Source organism: Chrysemys picta, chromosome 10 (genome assembly GCF_011386835.1).
Source record: "Chrysemys picta bellii isolate R12L10 chromosome 10, ASM1138683v2, whole genome shotgun sequence".
Lineage (NCBI taxonomy): Eukaryota > Metazoa > Chordata > Testudines > Emydidae > Chrysemys > Chrysemys picta.
The window spans coordinates 8,796,394-8,814,946 of NC_088800.1; the positions used below are offsets into that span (position 1 = coordinate 8,796,394).

The 18,553-nt window shown below is 40.5% G+C and overlaps 1 protein-coding gene across 1 annotated transcript in view; it reads left to right on the forward strand.

Moving 5' to 3' along the window:
- Positions 1 to 18,299, forward strand: part of TTC23 (tetratricopeptide repeat domain 23) — a 40,640-nt gene extending 22,341 nt beyond the window's left edge. Inside the window, 5 exon segments of the mRNA XM_065559024.1 lie at positions 679 to 773; positions 8,315 to 8,442; positions 9,715 to 9,864; positions 17,217 to 17,296; positions 18,039 to 18,299. Of these exon segments, the coding sequence (XP_065415096.1) occupies positions 679 to 773; positions 8,315 to 8,442; positions 9,715 to 9,864; positions 17,217 to 17,296; positions 18,039 to 18,180 (595 nt within the window). The 3' untranslated portion in view covers positions 18,181 to 18,299.
- The last annotated feature ends 254 nt before the right edge of the window (positions 18,300 to 18,553 follow it).

The following is an 18,553-nucleotide window of genomic DNA, read 5'->3' on the forward strand; positions in this document are numbered from 1 at the left end:
AAGTTTTAAGAGTGAATCAATGGATCTCATTATGAGGTGTATTCTTCTCTCATGCACATGCATGTAAATCCCATGCATTTGGAGTGGCATTGCACATGCCAACCAAGAGGTGCATGTAACCCTCTTTGTGCCCAAAGTGAAGGGAAACTCCCACTGATAATACTGATCTGATGCTTCATTCTGGGCTTCAAATAAATATAACCAACATTTCTACAGTCCCTTTCGCCCCAAGGATCCCAAAACACTCCAACCATTTATGGGCAGGAGTCATCTCACCCACCCCGCAACTACAGCCATCTCGGGAGTGGAATATGCAGCTATAACAGTGCACAGGAAAAATGCTCAACAATTCAAGACAAATTGAAGTGGAACATTAGATTCGGGGGAGGGGTTTTACTTTCTGAACCAAAACAGAATATAACTGATATTTTGGGATCGGTAGCTAAACAGTTCACCTAGGACCTGATCCAATGTCAATGGAAGAAATTGGGAAAACTGATTTTCATGTGCACACAGCATCTCATTTATAAAGTCTGTTTGGTTTCCCTGAAAAAGAAACTTTCTGCCAAATAAGCCCATTTATTTTCTTCTTGTCCCACTGGAGACAGACCTCGCTGTGACACTACATCAAAGCAGTGTCATTTCAACTAAACCGTTTCCTCTGTTTATTTGTAACAGGCTCATTTCAAAAAGCCCTTCTTCAGGGGAAGCAGCAGAAACTGCTCACTTGGTGGCACAGGCTGCAGTTGCCTCTTAACAATCAGAGCACAAGGGTGAGTGCCTTTTAAAGGTTATGAATGGTTACCATGCTGTCCTGCTTGTAGGAATGCACACTTCAGTAAACGCTGCACACTGGATCACAGTAGATTTAGTCCCTCTTGCACTGTTTGTTTCATTTTGCAGACTTTGTAGGACTGTGACGTTGTTTCTCAAGGCATACCGGATGCTTTTGATATGTATCACCCTCCACTTAATCCTTTGCCTTTTATGAGCAATAGCTAAATCGCAAGAGGGAGTTACAGAGGCAGCCTTGAAGCCACAGAGGATGTTCTAAACCGATGGCAGGCGTTTGCCATTTCTTTCTAACGTGTTTATCCATCTTTTAAAATCATTAGTGAGCTGCAGCCACTGCTGTGATTGAACCAGTAAGTGTGCTGATTGCAATCTCTTTGCATTCCCTTGCTGGAAATCTTACTTTGCAATTTGAAGTAGCCTCAAGCTATCAATCAGTGTGTGCAGCTGTAGCTATACAAATTTACTGTATTCAAAAGCGTGGGCACAGAGTTGCTGCGATCAAATTTTAAAAGCCTACCATTTATCCTTTTGGGACCCTGCCACTGAAAGTTTTTTGTCCTGATTTAGTATTTTGCTATTCTGTTGGGATTCTTTCAGTTCTATCAGTTAATAATGACCTAGTATTTATAGATTTGGTTCTCAAACAGGGGTACGCGTACCCCTGGGGGTACACAGAGGTCTTCCAGGGGGGTATGTGAACCCATTCTAGATATTTGCCTAGTTTTACAACAGGCTACATAAAAAGCACTAGCAAAGTCAGTACAAACTAAAATTTCATACAGTGACTTGTTTATACTGCTCTATATACTATACACTGAAATGTAAGTACACTATTTATATTCCAGTCAATTTATTTTATAATTATATGGTAAAAATGAGAAAGTCAGCAATTTTTCAGTAACAGTGAGCTGTGACACTTTTGTATTTTTACGTCTGATTTTGTAAGCAAGTCGTTTTTAAATGAGGTGAAACTTGGGATACACAAGACAAAGCAGACTCCTGAAAGGGGTACAGTAGTCTGGAAAGGTTGAGAGCCATGACTGTAGAGCAATTGCATGTTCCTTGCACTTGAAACATTTTCTACTTAATTTTCTGTAAACGCTGGATGCACACTAATCAGGTTGACATGTAAAGGCATCCACCCTGAACTCTGATTGGCTGAGAGTTCAAAACTGTCATTAAGGTACATTGATGGTGCCTCAAAGCCAGAAGCATTGAGACAGAGCTAGAAGCAAGAGGATTTGACTCCCAAGAGGGATGTTATTCAGTGAATCTGAAATTGACCCTGAAACAGAGAGCTCAGTACAAGGCTTTACATATCACTTAAGCCTCATGTTATAGCCATAAGTGCAACAGAGGAGCATAGAGCCACATTAGAGAGGTGAATTTCACCCAGAGGGAATTTTAAATGTGAGAATTTAGAACAGGGGTCGGCAACGTTGGCACGCGGCTCGCCAGGGTAAGCACCCTGGCAGGCCGGGCCAGTTTTATTTACCTGCTGACGCGGCAGGTTTGCTTGCCTGCACCACTTCTCGCCACCCCCATTGACCCGGGACGGCAAACCGCGGCCAGTGGGGGCCGCGATCGGCCGAACCTGCCGCGTCAGCAGGTAAATAAAACTGGCCCGGCCCGCCAGGGTGCTTACCCTGGCGAGCTGCGTGCCAAATGTTGCCAACCCCTGATTTAGAACATGGGAACAGAAGTCTATTGTTCAGTTATTGTGAAGTGAAAGCAAGGAGATGTACGGAAGGTTTAGAAATGACCAGAGAGAACCAGGACCTTGCAATTTATAGAAAATACCTTTATAAGATTTCTGATGGAGCCTGAATGACTGAAACTGGCTCAGAGTAACAGATAGGGCCCCTGCTCTAAGCCATACACTGACTATCCATTTCAAGCAGATCAGTTACATACAATGTGTGGGGAGAATATATTTTGAAATAAAATTACTTATGCTCAGTTTTTTAATGGTTTATATAGTGTTGCCGGTAAGTATTCTCATGCATATTTTAAAAGGCTATTTCAGGTGACCAGAATGAGAAAAGCCATGCAAGACTTCGGGATGGCAGGTTTATAAAAGGAAAACAAATAGGAAGAACAAAAAACTCTTTCCAGCAGTTGTCAGCTATCCCAGCCCATATAATGGGCATTAGGAATACGTTCAGTGCTTCCTCATGACCCTGAATCAACAGGATTTAATCTGTTTGCAATTCCCTTGGAATGATCTACCTCAACCCTTAGTTGAAGACACCAATTATCCCCTGTAGGTTCAGCTATTATTTTAAATCACAAAGAAATTAAAGAGGCAGGAATGTATATTCCTCATGGGGAAAGCAAATTCCTGAGTCTCATCCTGGTTTACGCACTAACCAAATTTGAATACTTGCATGCCCCATCAAGTCTTGCAGCCTTTGAGACATTTCCTTTTTTGTGTTTTTCTGCACATTTCTCGTTCAATTTTTAATTTTTTAATTTCTTGCTTGTAAAACTGAGTAAGAAACTATGACAGTGTTGTCATTAAAAGTTTAAATATTTTTCATTATACAGAGCAAAATAAAGAGCTCTTTCAGCCCCGTGGCCTTGATTCTTCCCTGCATCAGGGCTAAGCCTAGTGCCAGAACTGAGGGGGCAGCAGTACTTCTCTCCTGGGACTGCCGGGCTGATTCTGTCTCCAACTCAAGTTTGGACATGCCTGAAGGCTGGCTTAACTTGTGCCATATCTTCAATATCTGGGGCATGCCCCCGCCTACTTTCATTCTGCTCCAGCGTGCCCTCAGCTCTGAGGAGGCTCCCGTGGTGGGGTTATTTCCCAGGTGTACTTTACAGCTGCCTTTTAATTGTGGCCCTTTAATCTCTAGGGAGGAGGGACACCACCAGACATGTTCAAGTTGCTGCTTTGAATGTGGGCATGGAATCCAAAAGTTGGTTAAGCTACCAACATTTTATGATTAAAAAAAATTCTAGCTACAGATTACTAGTCAACCCTTCTCTGAGCAAAATACAATTATGAAATTATCCATGTAAAGATTTCTTAAGTGCCTTAACTTCTTGGAACTGTTTACAAATATGAATGAAAAAAAGAGTAACAAAAGCGACTGTTCTTGTTTCAGCCAGATTGCCCTTTTATTCTTAGGCAGAGTGAGGAAAGGGGGAGAAAATAACCAAATACTGAACAGATAAATGTGCTTTAGATCGTGTCCTGAAGCTCACGGGTCCTGAGTTCTGGCGAACAACCACTTCCAAAGGTGAGAGCCCTGTGCTGAGAGAGTTTTGCTGACAGTCATAAAAAAAAATCAGTTATAAGATCTAGCAATCAGAATGCTCTGGCTGATCTAAATTAATGTGATGGAATATGGAGAGGTGATCTCACAGGTCCCAGACCATTGAAGACTTTCAAGATTGTAATTAAAATTTTGAATTGCACCCAAAAGCAATCGAGTTGCCAATGCGTACTTGAGCATAGGTGGACTAATAACTCCTCTCACTCAGAAGGCACCATCTTTCTTAGCTGAAACTTCCAGCTGTTTTTCAAGAATAGCCTAACAATTTCATATGGTGGCTGTCTAGCTTGGATGTGACAAAGGCATGGATGCCCATTGTGAGGTCATTTATCTCAGCCCTCACCTACATCACTATGACACTTTATATTTTTGTTCTAAAATACTCTAAGAAAATAAAACTCAAATAAAATAAAATAGAAAACTTGCCAGAGCCTGTGGACTATAGTTTACTTTTATAATTCCATGGCAGATAAAATATCATTTCAAATTTTACATCCTCTACTGGGTACATGCTTTTTGAAGTCACCTGCTTCATATAAGAAGAACCTATCAAAGGAACAGCTACATAATAGGAATTTTAAGCCTGTTTCCTTAGAACACCCCATCTATGTACAGAGTCTAGGGAGGGAAAAAATTGCTCAGTGCCCACTTCAATTCGTTTCCACTCTATTGGCCTGCACAGTGATACTAACCTGGCTAGCCTGCCAGTGCAACCAGTGTCAAACTTTATACTAACACTTCTCCCCAGCACTGAAAGGCATTCAAGATATTTGCGTTTTGTTTATAGCTTTTTCCATAAATGATATTCAAATAAAATAGCTTTTGGGACAAAGTGTACTTCAATGTAAACCTTCAAAGGCTGATAGCAAAAACAGAGCTGCACACAGGCAGCCTTGTTTGGAATTGTTTCCCTCTTCACTTTGCAATGCTTGAGTCCCTTCCAGGCTGTGTTCTTTAAAGAGTATTTGGCTATAGAGTCTGCGCATCACTGCAGACATGAGGCAGAGAGACTTTTCTTTAACTATGCCATTCCTTCCAAGCATGCAGTTGCCACAGTTTAGTAAAAAGCTAACATCACAAAAACGTATCTGCAGATTTGAGTCACACTAAGTATTACTTCAGGATAGGTTCTATTTATTGTACGCTTTCAGATTTTAAACGTATGTAGATCTATAATATATCAAAGGTGCTCTGCTTAGGTATGGCCGTACTTTCCACTTAGTATGGTATAAATTATGTCTTTAACAAAATATGATATAAATTTATACACATTTATAATTAATCTAATGCTGATGCATTGCACTTATATAGCACTTTTCCTCCAAGAATCAAAAAGCACTTCATAAACACTCTCGTGCCAGTATTTAGCCTTAGTTGGAGTTTACCACTAGCTTTAGGTTGCATTTCCAAGCAACCAGACTCCAAGAAGACCCACTCCCGGCGTGCTGGGGGCCGCTACCGGCCTCACACCATCCACGGGCACCTCTTAATGGTTTCACACCGGGACTGGGTCTTCTTGGAGTCGGGTTGCTTGGGAATGCAGCCCAAAGCTGGTTGTAAACTCCATCTAAGGCTAAATACTGGCACAAGACGGATAGTCAACAAGTACCGTAAGGGAAAGTTGAAAAGAACTTTGAAGAGAGAGTTCAAGAGGACGTGAAACCATTAAGAGGTCCCCGAGGACGGTGTGAGGCCGGTAGCCTCAGTTAGTGAAATTGAAGGCAGAGCAGTTCAGTTATTTGCCCATTGCTACACAGTGAGTCAGTGACAGAGATGGGATTTTACAGCCCCAGATTACATGCTGTGTAAAATTTAACATATATTTAAATTTAGACTTTCCCCAGTTTGTAACTGACCCTATTGCCAAACAACATCAGTGAAAGAACATCTCTATTTTATCATGTGTTGATAAACGACTCCCAACTAAATAGGTCACAAAGTGGAATAGCCTGCACATACTTTATTCATGAAGTGTTCATTGCCCTTTTTTTGTGAATTTACTTTGTGGTAGGTTCACATATGTAACCCTCGGCCCGCGCCACTTCCCACAGCCCCCATTGCCCTGGAGCGGCGAACCGCGGCCAGTGGGAGCTGCGATAGGCGGAACCTGCGGACACGGCAGGTAAACAAACTGGCCCGGCCCGCCAGGGGCTTTCTCTGAACAAGTGGCGGACCGGCTTTGAGAACCACTGCTTTAGAACAGCTGTGGGAATACACAACAGATACAGGTCCTGAATGAAACAGCCTTGGGAAACAGACCTGAATGTGGTGATTGTGCCATGTTGCAGCACTAAACTAAACTAAATGTAGTCCTCTTTCAAACAGGACTATGTTAACATGGACTAGATATCTTTTAGTTTGCACCAACAGGGTCCACCTGGGGCAGTTAGAGTGCAACTTCTTGGTGCGCTCTGCAGTTCACACACCCATGGTTTGCACTGTGGCACAGTGTAGACAAGCCCTAAACCTCATAACCATGTATCAACTAGCTTATTGAACAGTGTTGCTGTTTACAGTGTGTTGCAGTTGTAGTCACAGTGAACTGCATGAGTTGCACTTCCCTTCCTTTTGCATACCTCCTGAACAAAATGGGAGGAGGGCAGAGAGGCTGAACTCCTTAAATTAACCTTGTAATAACTAATGACTATGGGAGTGATATTAAAATAGCTGCTACTCAGGATGCCAATTACAGACTGATCCAAATGCCAGAGGTTAAGAAAGTGAGCCAGTGCCCTATGGAAGACTAGATATCAGATAACTGATGAATCAAGAACAGATTTTAATGTTAGTAACAGGACATCTGGCATTCACTACAATTCTATTGTCCAATGATGAATTTAGACCAAATTCCATATTGATTGGCCTCATTCTTAGTAAGAGAATAGGTGCAAGCTGTCAGACGTGCACAGATTCCGGATTTGTGTCAGTGCATATGGTACTTTATGTGCAAAGAAGAGACACGCTTACAGCCCTTTCTTCAGCCATCCCTCCAAAATGTGTCCTTGTATGTCTAAGTACTTTTGTGAAATTCTTAGACTGGGGAGGGAAAAGCCACATGTGTTTGTTGAAGTAGATGTTGTAACATAGCACATAAAAGCAGAGGACCCAATCCTAACGTCCTGATACAGGCAAAATTTCCAGTGACACAAGGGATCAGGCCCATAGAAACCAGAAGTGAAAAAATACAAATGTATTCTCTAACTGGACAGTTATTGTGCATTTAGAGCCAAGGAACAGATAATTTAGGGAGGGAGAATTTCTCTGGCTTTCCCCCTACAAATAAATCACTTCCTCTCTTCTTTCTTGCACAAAGGCCCTTTTAAAGTAATGTTCCTAGGCAGAAATAATAAATGAGCAGCAAACGTATTTTTCTAATGGAAATCCAAAAGGAAATTTCATGAGCACCTTTAAAAATATTTATGTTTGTACAAGTAATTGTGCTTCAGTTGTCATAGAAGTTATCATACAAACTAACAAAAGTAGGAAATTAAAGCAATACTTAGAAATCATTTACTTAAAATGAAGAGTTCCTTACCTCTGGTATAACACTCATTATTTATTATTGTTAAAACTGAAAAGCCTTTTTTGCACAGCTAATAAGAATGGCCATACTGGGTCAGACCAGTATCCTGTCTTCCGACAGTGGCCAATGCCAGGTGCCCCAGAGGGAATGAACAGAACAGGTAATCATCAAGTGATCCATTCCCTGTTGCTCAATATAGAACAATCATTTACAGTTTTAAATCTAGGCAGTTGCTCCATATTTTACTCTTCTAAACATCTGCATCATATTTCATTTAGATTTCTAATAGCGCTGGTTGAAAACATTGAAATATCTGTTGTGAAATTTTTGACTGAAAATTTTGATGAAAAATCAGATTTTGAAAAATTTAGACCAGCTCTTGAGTCTAACCTTATTTACTTTACATACAACAATAGTTTAGTTATATATTATAGACTTATAGAAAGAGACCTTCTAAAAACGTTAAAATGCATTACTGGCATGAGAAACCTTAAATGAGAGTGAATAAATGAAGACTCGGCACAGCACTTCTGAAAGGTTGCCGACCCCTGGGCTAGATGGACCATTGAGCTGACTCAATATGGCCGTTCTTCTGTTCTTAGGCTATTTGCATCAGTAAATTTCTCAGCATGGCTTGAGGGCTCTGCAATCTGGCCCTGAGAGAGTAATATAGGTTAATGACCTCCAGTTTCAAGTATATGTTAAATTTATTTAGATCTGGCTGAGAAGTATTTTCAAGAGAGCATAAATGCTTTTAAAGAAGCTGAAGGGATGGAGAGTGCTAAATGCCTTGGAGCTGTGGATGATTTCTGTCAGTTTCTTATAGCCACTGGACAGCAGGAGGTAAGGAATTTTGGAAGATCACTCTGTCTTTATCCATTGACACACTTTATAAGTAGTGGGGGGAGTGTATATTTTTTTTGCTAGAACCTTTCCACAGAAATGGCATTGCTCTCACAGTCAGTTCATGATAGAGATGATGGCGAAGAAAGAGGAGACTAAATAAGTAATTAATATTTTTTGTTTAGAATAATTAGGGTTTTTTCCATTTGGGAACTGTAAATAGCTCATGATTTTTAGGATTATGTTATTTGCCTTTTTTATAAATAATCTGTTTTCATCTTGATCTCTGTGATCATTCACTATGTGCCATATAGCATGAATGGAAAGTGATTGGTCACCTCAGGCACATGATATCGTCTGTTTCCTGATTGGATGGTCTGAGCTTTTAGAAATAGAACTCCCTTTTTCTGTATGTATCTTATATATCAATATTCATAATTGTTTGAATCTATTATGCAAGTAAAAACAGATCTTCAAATTGTCTGGGAGAGTACTTCTGAAACAGGTAATCTCACTAGTATTTGCACTACTATTATTTATTTTTTGTATAACAGTAGCACCCAGGAGCCCTAGTTATAGACTAGCATCCCATTGTGCTAAGCGCTGTACACAAACAGAAAAGAGGTCCCTAATCTAAGTAGTATTCCCAACATGCTTGTTTCCGGCAAATGTTGTTGTGAATAAAATCTCTGTCAACTACACTTTTTGATAGAAAAGCTTGCAAATATCAGCAGGTTTTATGCACAAAGACATTCACAAATACTTTTGTAATATCCTTTTGTCTATATTTAGGGATCGCCAGTACAGTAATTTAAAGCCCATTGAAAACAATGGGACGCTTTGCACTGAATTTAATGGACTCTGAATCAGGCACTATTAATATATGATGGGCAGAGAAAGAGAAAATCCTCGACCTAAAAAAACGAAAATAATTTCATTAGTTACACTAGTAAGACACTAAAGAGTCCGTTCTTTCTTTTCACCAATTTCTTTTTGAAAATGAACCCAGAATTTCACCATCTGAAGTTCTCATTTTGCACACACAGTTTTTTGGTGCCTGTTATTTCCTGTCTCACATTTAACTAAAGAAAACTTGGCTCAGATAATAGACCACACTCAGAGCGTGTTTGTTGTTTGTAACTGTAATAAAGAGAAGTGATTTTCATTGTTATATAACAACAAACAGAAGTTATCTTATAGCTTATAGCAGCTGATGTTGTTCTCCTTCCTTGACCTGTTTTTAATTTTTTTTGGCCATTTTTCCTTTCACAGAGAGCAGCAATAGTGCTGAAAGGATCGTTAGAAGCTAAAATATCCCTATGTGGGGATCTCAGCCCGGAAGTAGCAGAGACATACTGGCTCCGAGGAGGAACAGAACTGGCACAAGGACACACACATTTGGCATACAAGAAACTTAAGAAGGTAAAACCATAATCTTATGAATAGGCCAGGATAAATGACATTTGTTTATACTGGTAAATTATGCCCTGGCAAAACTTTCTTTGGCAAGCTGAAGCCTCTTTGTACTGTGCTCTGCGTGAACAAATATAGCGCCCTCTAACCTAGTGTAGGGGAACTGACCTGCACAGAGTAGCAGCAGAATTAGGGCAGTGCAAAGATAAGCTTTAAGCCACTCTCACACATCCATCCCTGGCTCGCACACTGTGCAGTTTGGTCCCATTACACAGGATCTGACCCTAACACCTGCACTTCATACCTCAAGGAGAAAGTTAGGCTTTTAGCTCTGCTATCTAGTATCATGCAATGTTTAATTCATGCCTTACTTTGTCAGCACTTACTAAAACTTTGCTGTAGTAAGAAATGTATATTCTCCTGAGAGGGTCCTCTGCATCCTTATGAACCTTCGCACATTCCCCTCTTTTCCACCCCCCTCCTTTGAGTGTCAGTACTGAGGCTACCAGTTCTCTGTTAGACTCAGACAGTCTTTGAAATCCATTCCTTCTTTCTCAGATGCTGGTGATGAAAGGAATTCTTCTTCCCCTCTGCCCCAGCAAGCAGAAGTTTTTGTCTGGATTTATATTTTTAATCTCGAATAACCACTACTACAAAGAATTTTTAATTGCAGTAAAGTAAACTAAAATATGGATGTGTGCCTGTGTATATCAGTATTTGCCTTCCAGAATCGTTGTTCTACTTTTATTCTGCTAGAAGCACATCATAAAAAGGAGAAACACAGGTTGCGTTTTTAAGGGCTTGATCATATACTTGTGTAACCCCTTTGGGGTTTAGAGAGCATGGCCCCTTTAAAGCTTTTTCCTAAGGAGGAGGGGGAGAGTAAGAAAAAAAGGAGGGAAACTCCAGGGGGCAGCACTGGAGCTCCAAGGAGAGGGAGAGGCAGCCTGAGGCCCTGGAAAAGTGAAGGAGCGAGAACCTGCCTGAAGCCTGGGAAGGACAGGGCCAGTCGGGGCCACCCCAGGACAGGAGCCAGGAGGAGCACTGTGCCAGGGAGGAATCGCCCGAGAAGGACAGGCCGGAGCTGGACCCAGTATCACGGCTGCCCAGAGCTCATGGGGCTGTGAGTACTGGAGCTTGGGACTCTGCATTGGGAACAAGGAGGGAGGCTGTAGCTAGTTAAGTGGGGAGGTGGTCGCTCGGTGTGGCTTTGCAGAGAGCGGCAGAAGAGGGCACCAGAGGGGTTCGTTGGGGGAAAGTTCACTGGCGCCGAAGACGACCAGGAGCACCTAAGACTCACCACTGGACTGGAACTTTGCTCAGGACTCCTGAACTCTGTGTGCAGACACATTGCTCGGTGTCTGCCCTTCCAGACTGTGCTAACACTGGGCCCGTGGGGCCTTGGCTTGGATGCAACCCTGTTCTGCTGCTCCCCCTATATTTCCCCTTGTTGTTTTTCTCCTCTCATCCCTCTGTAAATAAATATTTCCCTTGTTATATCCATTGTACTTTTCCTGTGGGTGTGTGTATTCACTCTGGGGGGTTGGAACAGGTGCCCTTGGGGTGGAAGGGATTTCTCCTGCTGCATTTCTGTGCGCGCCTTCTCTTGGCCAGAGCTGCCTGCAGAGCAGACTCCATCTTGGCCACGAGGGCGCTAAAGTTATACTTGTTGAAGTCAATGACAAAATTCCCATTTACTTTAATACTGCAGGATCAGGGCCTAAATGCATTAAACTCAGTCATTCTTTACAAATGTTTAAAGAAGCAACCATGCTGCATTAAAATCAATACTAAGAAAAAGGCATTGATATCTAGGACATTATCGCCTCAAAATTTAGGCAGATGTCCCAAAAAAGGATTCTATGAAACAGTTCTGTTTGGGGTTAGAAAATTAATGGGATGATTTTAACACAGTGCCCATTTCTAAATTTCACAGGAAAATTTCATAGATGATGGAAAAACTAGTAGTTGTTTTGTAGTGCAGAACATACATTTCAAACATGGAAAACCAAATACGCTATTAACATGCTTTGGGATGTATGCTAGCGAAGCAGGTGTTTTTAATGATTTCCCTATACTCAATGCATACCTAGAAAAGGTGGCCTCTTATTTCACAAATGCAGTTTTCACCCTGCCATTTCCAGGCACAAATTCATGCACATGCAATTGATGTCCCTTAAAGCATTAAGCAACCTAGCAGTTCCCCCAAATTAGATGGATTTTGTGACACCAGTTGCAGCTGTAGTTATTTGCAGTAGTTAAAATGCAGGAACAAAATAGGAGGCCAAGTGAAGGATCATTAAAAACAGGCACTATGTGTTTTATTACATGTAACTTTAAGAAGTACATTGATTTACATACTATGAATTTTGTTTTTAGGGAGAAGGGTAAGGAATTAGTGTTCTTGTCGACTTTAATGATAAATCCTACTCTTAAGATAAGATGACCTTATAAATACCTTTCATAGACATTAAAAGAAATATCTTATGACTTTGTGAAAGCACATTCAGCTATTTTATTTAGTTATAGAAACCTCTAGCAGCTTAAAGAAACTGGAATTGTAATATTGTGTGGTTAAGGCTGACTCTAATTTTAAAGAGTAATATACAAGGTGACAACAGAATAATTCTTTCATACCACAATACTCAGAAGCTGGATATTTTCCTGTGCTCTCTTGGATAATGGTTTGCTGTTATTGGCCTGATTGGAAAAAAACCAACATATTAAACAATACGACTTTTAGAGACCGATTTCTCAATCCAGTGGGCAATTTTAAAATGTTTGATTATTGTAAGTAAATATCATGCTTGTGAAGGTGCTGAAGTTTCAAAACAATGGAAAATTATCACCTCCTCATTCACTGAGCAGGTACAGTCAGGCGGTAGAAATATCAGCTTCCCACAATGCTCTTCCAGTGTGTCCCAGCTCAGAGCTAAAAGTTAGCTCACTCTCTGTGTCCATTCAGTTAATGACCTTACTGCTAAAACTGCCATACAGTACTGTTTTCTATAAAGTAAACATTTTCTGCTAGAAACTTGACTAAGGCAAATTCATTTAACATAGGCCACCAAATAGAGAGGTGTTAACGGCCCAGACTAGATTTAAACTGGTAACCTACATTTGAAATGTTTCACTACCAAACCCGGTTTATGTATGTTTTCCACTTTGGATTCTTTAGTAATTAGTGAAAGCAGCCCCATTAAAACATTAAGGGCTGGGTTTCCAATAATTGAAGCCCATGGTCTATGTGCATTTGCATATCTACATAGTATACTCAAGTCATTTGTGTACATAAAGGAGCAAATAACTCATTAGTGCGTGCAATTTCTGTGACTGTGCACGGACTGTGCATAAATGGGCACCCACCATCGGCCTCAACTTTCTGAAAATTAGGTCCAAAGGATGAAAAGGTATAAATCTGTTAAATTCCTTTCAAGAAACAAGAACTAATGGCTGGTTTTAGATAATAATACTTCACACTCATAAAGTGACTTTCATCCGAGGATCTCAAAGCAACTTACAAAGGTAGTTACGTACCTTTCCCTCCATGTTACAGATGGAGAAACTGACAGAGGTGAGTGATTTGCCCAAAAGTCTCTTTACAGTCTATCCTCTATTTTAGCTGCTAGACTGTGCCAACTCCCTTATAATTTACTCTGCATTCCTTTTGTGTACTTCTCCTTTTTTAATCTTTAATCAAAAAAGGTACTATAGACGTGAGCTAGCAGACAACATGCAGGGTATAGTTATGACCCCATTCTGGTATAGCGACAACTCACAACAAAAATCATCTACAGTTAAGTCTAAACCTTTGCAATTGCCCAATGTGTGAGGCCAGCAGCCTCTTAGTGGGGCTTGTTGTTGCAGGCTACTTTCGCTGCGTTCTGTGTTCTGCTGTTTGTATCACAACAGCAGCTGCAGCAGCAGAGTTCCCAGCTTAACTACATGGAATCCATTTAAAACAGAAGCTTTTCCAGATGTAGCATTCCCTGTGCTGAGGGGTCTGTCTGGTACATGGGTCTAAAAACAAATCAGAAGGTGAGATTATATTATGTAGTACAATGTAACATAATTCAATAATCAGGTGAAGGTGCTAGCCTGAATTGAGAAATATGGAAGGGCTCTGTCGGACTTCAGCTGAAAAGAGAGAGTCAGACATTTTTGTATCATAAAGTCCCTTTTTCACCTTAAGGCAAATAAAGCTCTAAACAAGTTTTTGCATGTTATATAAGACTTGCTAATAATCTAGGTCAGTGTTTCCCAAACTTGGGACACCGCTTGTGTAGGGAAAGCCCCTGGTGGGCCAGGCCGGTTTGTTTACCTGCCGCGTCCGCAGGTCCGGCCGATCGTGGCTCCCACTGGCCGCAGTTCGCTGCTCCAGGCCAATGGGAGCTGCTGGAAGCGGCGGCCAGTATGTCCCTCGGCCTGCGCCGCTTCCAGCAGCTCCCATGGGCCTGGAGCAACGAACCGTGGCCAGTGGGAGCCGCGATCGGCCAGACCTGCGGGCGCAGCAGGTAAACAAACCGGCCCGGCCCGCCAGGGGCTTTTCCTACACAATCAGCGTCCCAAGTTTGGGAAACACTGATCTATGGAGTCTAATAAAGTCAGATGTAGTCTAAGAATTTATTTCAAGGCATCATACTTTAAATCAGGTCGGCAACGTTCGGCACGCGGCTCGCCAGGGTAAGCACCCTGGCGGCCCGGGCCAGTTTTAATTACCTGGTGATGCGGCAGGTTCGGCCGATCGCGGCCCCCACTGGCCGCAGTTCGCCGTCCCAGGCAAATGGGGGCGGTGAGAAGAGGCACGGGCGAGCGATGTGCTGGCCACGGCTTCTCGCCGCCCCCATTGGCCCGGGACGGCGAACCGCGATCGGCCGAACCCGCCGCGTCAGCAGGTAAATAAAACTGGCCCGGCCCGCCAGGGTGCTTATCCTGGCGAGCCGTGTGCCGAACATTGCCGACCCCTGCTTTAAATCTTAGACCAACCCACTTAATAAATCACCGTTTACAATAAAATTCATCAACTTATTTATTGTATGTACAAATAAGAATTTCATAGTACTGACTGATCACAGGAACAGAACATAAACTATTCCTATGCATATTCCATATCAAATAGAATATATGCTGTTTATCTCACACAAGCACAAGCTAAATCACCAAACTGGCTATATTGTGTAGTGAGAAGAGCTCTTTAGAAAAGCTATAGGAACCCATAAAGTTTAATTGTTTCTCAGCTCAGAAAATTTATAAAAATTACACTAGTAAAGACCGATATTCGTGACATCTTAGATGACTATTTGGACTTGCTCTCATCATATTTAATGTAGGATGTGTGCCTACAATACATCAATTTACAGCATAGTGTTATGGCATAGTGTCCTTTAGTATACGGTACTTTATCTGAGATGAAGAAAATAGAGTGCAGACAGAAGTATGATTTTTAAGTTGACCATTTTCCTTTAATTCCAAGTCTTTGACAAAATATGCTAACTTCACTGAGTGAAATACTAGCTTTAGGCTGCTGAATCCAAAAACAGTTACCATGTCAGTAGCTTGAAACAATCTGTTGGTGTCATTGGTGTCATTTACCATGACGCTTGTCAGTGCCAAAAGTGTTCCACATCTTTATTACATGTCACTACTATTTTTATTAACCTTACTTCATTATGTGTTCTGGGTTTGTAACTAATGGCACATTCCTGTAGCCAATGGCATAGCTGTGGGTGGTGAGGGAAGGATCTAAGTGTCTGTTTCAGTCTTTCCTATCTGACATATTGAGGTCTTCAGCTTTTCAAAACATCTCACTTTCGCTGTGTTTCAGCTAGTTTTATTAGTGAAGGAAGGAACATTCCCTGTGTTACCAGCGGTGTGTGAGTAGATGTATGTTTGTGTGATATTTATTTTTATAGTTCCGATTTTTTTTCTTACTCTAGTCCAGACTTCTCAAACATTAATTAGATCAGGGAATGATTAAAATTAAAAAAAAACACTGTAGTGCTACAGTTATTCAGTTAACATAAGATCATACTTGCAATGTCTCTGTGATCTCCACTTGAAGGTTAGGTCCTTGTAAATACATTTTAAAAAAAATATGGTGCATTTAAAATTAAACCTTGACCTTTAGAGCTTTAGACCTTTAGAGCTGGCTGAAAGCATTCTGATTTCTTCCCCCTGAGGGAACAAGATCTATTTTTGTATGAAGTATCATTAGTCTTTAAAACATGGATATCTGAAGACCCACTTCAGCTTGTAACTAGCTAGCTGACAACAACAAACTTTAAGGATAATTTTGGACAGTGTCTTATTAAAACACAAAACAACTGTGTTATTAAAGCTTGCTGTTAGCAGGAAATACCTGTTTCTCTGATCCTCTGTCTTCTGCTTAAGAGGACAAAACAAAAATGGTAAGCTCTTTGGCACAGGGACCAGTCTATCTTTTGTGTTTGTACAGCACCTAGCACATGGTGGGTACCACCAGAAAACATAAATAATCATATTTTTTGTGAGAATTTGTTTTTTCTCACTGTTCTGCAAGGAAACAGCTATTTGTCTGAATTTCCAATGCAAATTTTTTTTAATTAATGTTTTAATATTTTCAAGGGCTAATCCAATGACTACATGAGTTCAGATTACTGTATACAGATTAGAGATGCACCAAATGAACAGAATAAATAAAAACCAGCCAGAACCTTCCCTCCACCATGCAAACCAAATGCAATTTTTATTTTTAGGTACAAAACAGTTTGATTCAGATTATTTTTAAATTTTAGTCTGTTGTTCCTGGTTTTGGCTGGAAACTCTTTAGGGTTTTAAAGTAATTGCTGTAGATCCCTATTAGTTTCACCCCTGTTAAATTATGTAAGACTTTGCCATAAATACAATTTGTTTTCCCAGGAACAGAATGCAACATAAACCATGAGCTAAATTCTCCACTCAACCATATGCAAGTGGTTTTCTTTAAGGTGAATGTGAACTCTTATTTTCATTGTTGGCTAAATGAATACCCCTATAACACACACACACACCACTATATAATCACAGTTTATACAATTAAAAAAATAATTTTGTGCTTAGTAATCCAATAGCAAATATAAATAGTTATCTTCACCACCCTCCCTCTTCATTTCACAGCTCCAGTGGAAGTGGCTTTCTGAAACCCAGGGATATGACAAATTAGTCTTGTTCTTATTTAATTTAATGGCTAATTATTTTGTAATATGATTAAAATTTTCTTTAAGATATCTGTCTTTATTGGTATAAATAAATGTGTTTGTTTTTCCTAGGTTGGCTTTTTTGATCAAAATATTTTGGATCAGATTCTGATGGTATTAGGTATCTTATTAAATTATGTTTTGCAGTGCCTGTATCTTCAGCCCCTCTTATATGGCACCCACAACAAAAGGACTGTTGTAACCCAGGAGGCCATTGACTTGTCAAAGTGAGTGAGTTTTCAGTCTTCTTGGCTGATCTTCCTTTTATATGCTGTTACATTCTGTGTTTCTCTGCACGTCTCAGAGATATTTGGGCCGTAGAGCTCACAGAAATGTCTGATGGAAAAGAAAGATGACCCACACGGTTGGAAAGTTCACAGGGCAACAGTTTGTTGAATATAACACTCTGGTTTAAGGATAACTCTTCAGACTTTCACAGCAGTGATCTGACCACGGCCTACAGAGATTTTGAGATGTGCCACCACCACCGCTTAGATTAATCAGAGCAGCAAATAAAATTCAGAGGAGGATAGATTCCCTTTCACCTTCATTCCCACCCCACTCCAAAAAACGAATTAGCAACACTGGCAGTGTAGTTCACGTATTAGGTCCCTACATCTAATAGACATCATCTACATCATCACAGTCCTAAAACTGTTGCTCAGCATCTTCCTCGGTCACTAACTGAGAAGATGTTGCCATAAGTAATCGTGTAGCATCCCCTCTCTCTCAGAGAATGACAAATTGAGCCATTACAGAAATCAAGTAAAAGCCAGGATTAGGAGAACAACAATCCATTGAAAGCATCAGTTCCCAATTATAAAAAGTGTTTGGCTCTATGGATGAGCTGAGTATTTCAAGATACGCAGTGCTTACAGGGGCTGTTAATCATTCATATTTTGTAAATTAAGTGGTGAATAGTGGAACTTGACAATGACCTTTGATTTACAACACCCTTCCTTTTTTCAGGGCCCCAGATGTAGCAGCAAAACAGAGACAATCAGATAAAAAAAGACCACCATACTGTACTATTGTGCAACAGTACTCCATAGTGGGAAGGCCCAAAGCCAATATATATAACAGGTTTCTCATGTTTACTTCTGAAGACTGAACCTGTATCTGCAAGTATCTGTCATGCAGAACTGAAATTTGTTATTGGATTAAATACTGAATGTAAAGCATTACTTACCTTAATGGATACAGAAAAAAAATTAATACAGGTGAATGCTATTTTAATTTTTATACTCTTGGATCATAGCGTTTTAAGATCATGTAATAACAGCCTCTTCAGTTTTCTCTCTTGTGAAAGAAAAATATTTTTTTCCTGTTTGGAAATACAAAACTGCCTCACTAATAACATAAATTTACATCAAAAATAGGATTCAGGCAGGCATTGCTGTTTCTGCACTGCACGCTTATAGTTTCTTGAACAAATCTGGATTTTAATTTTTTCTATTTAGTCTATTCATAAAGGCACCCTATTA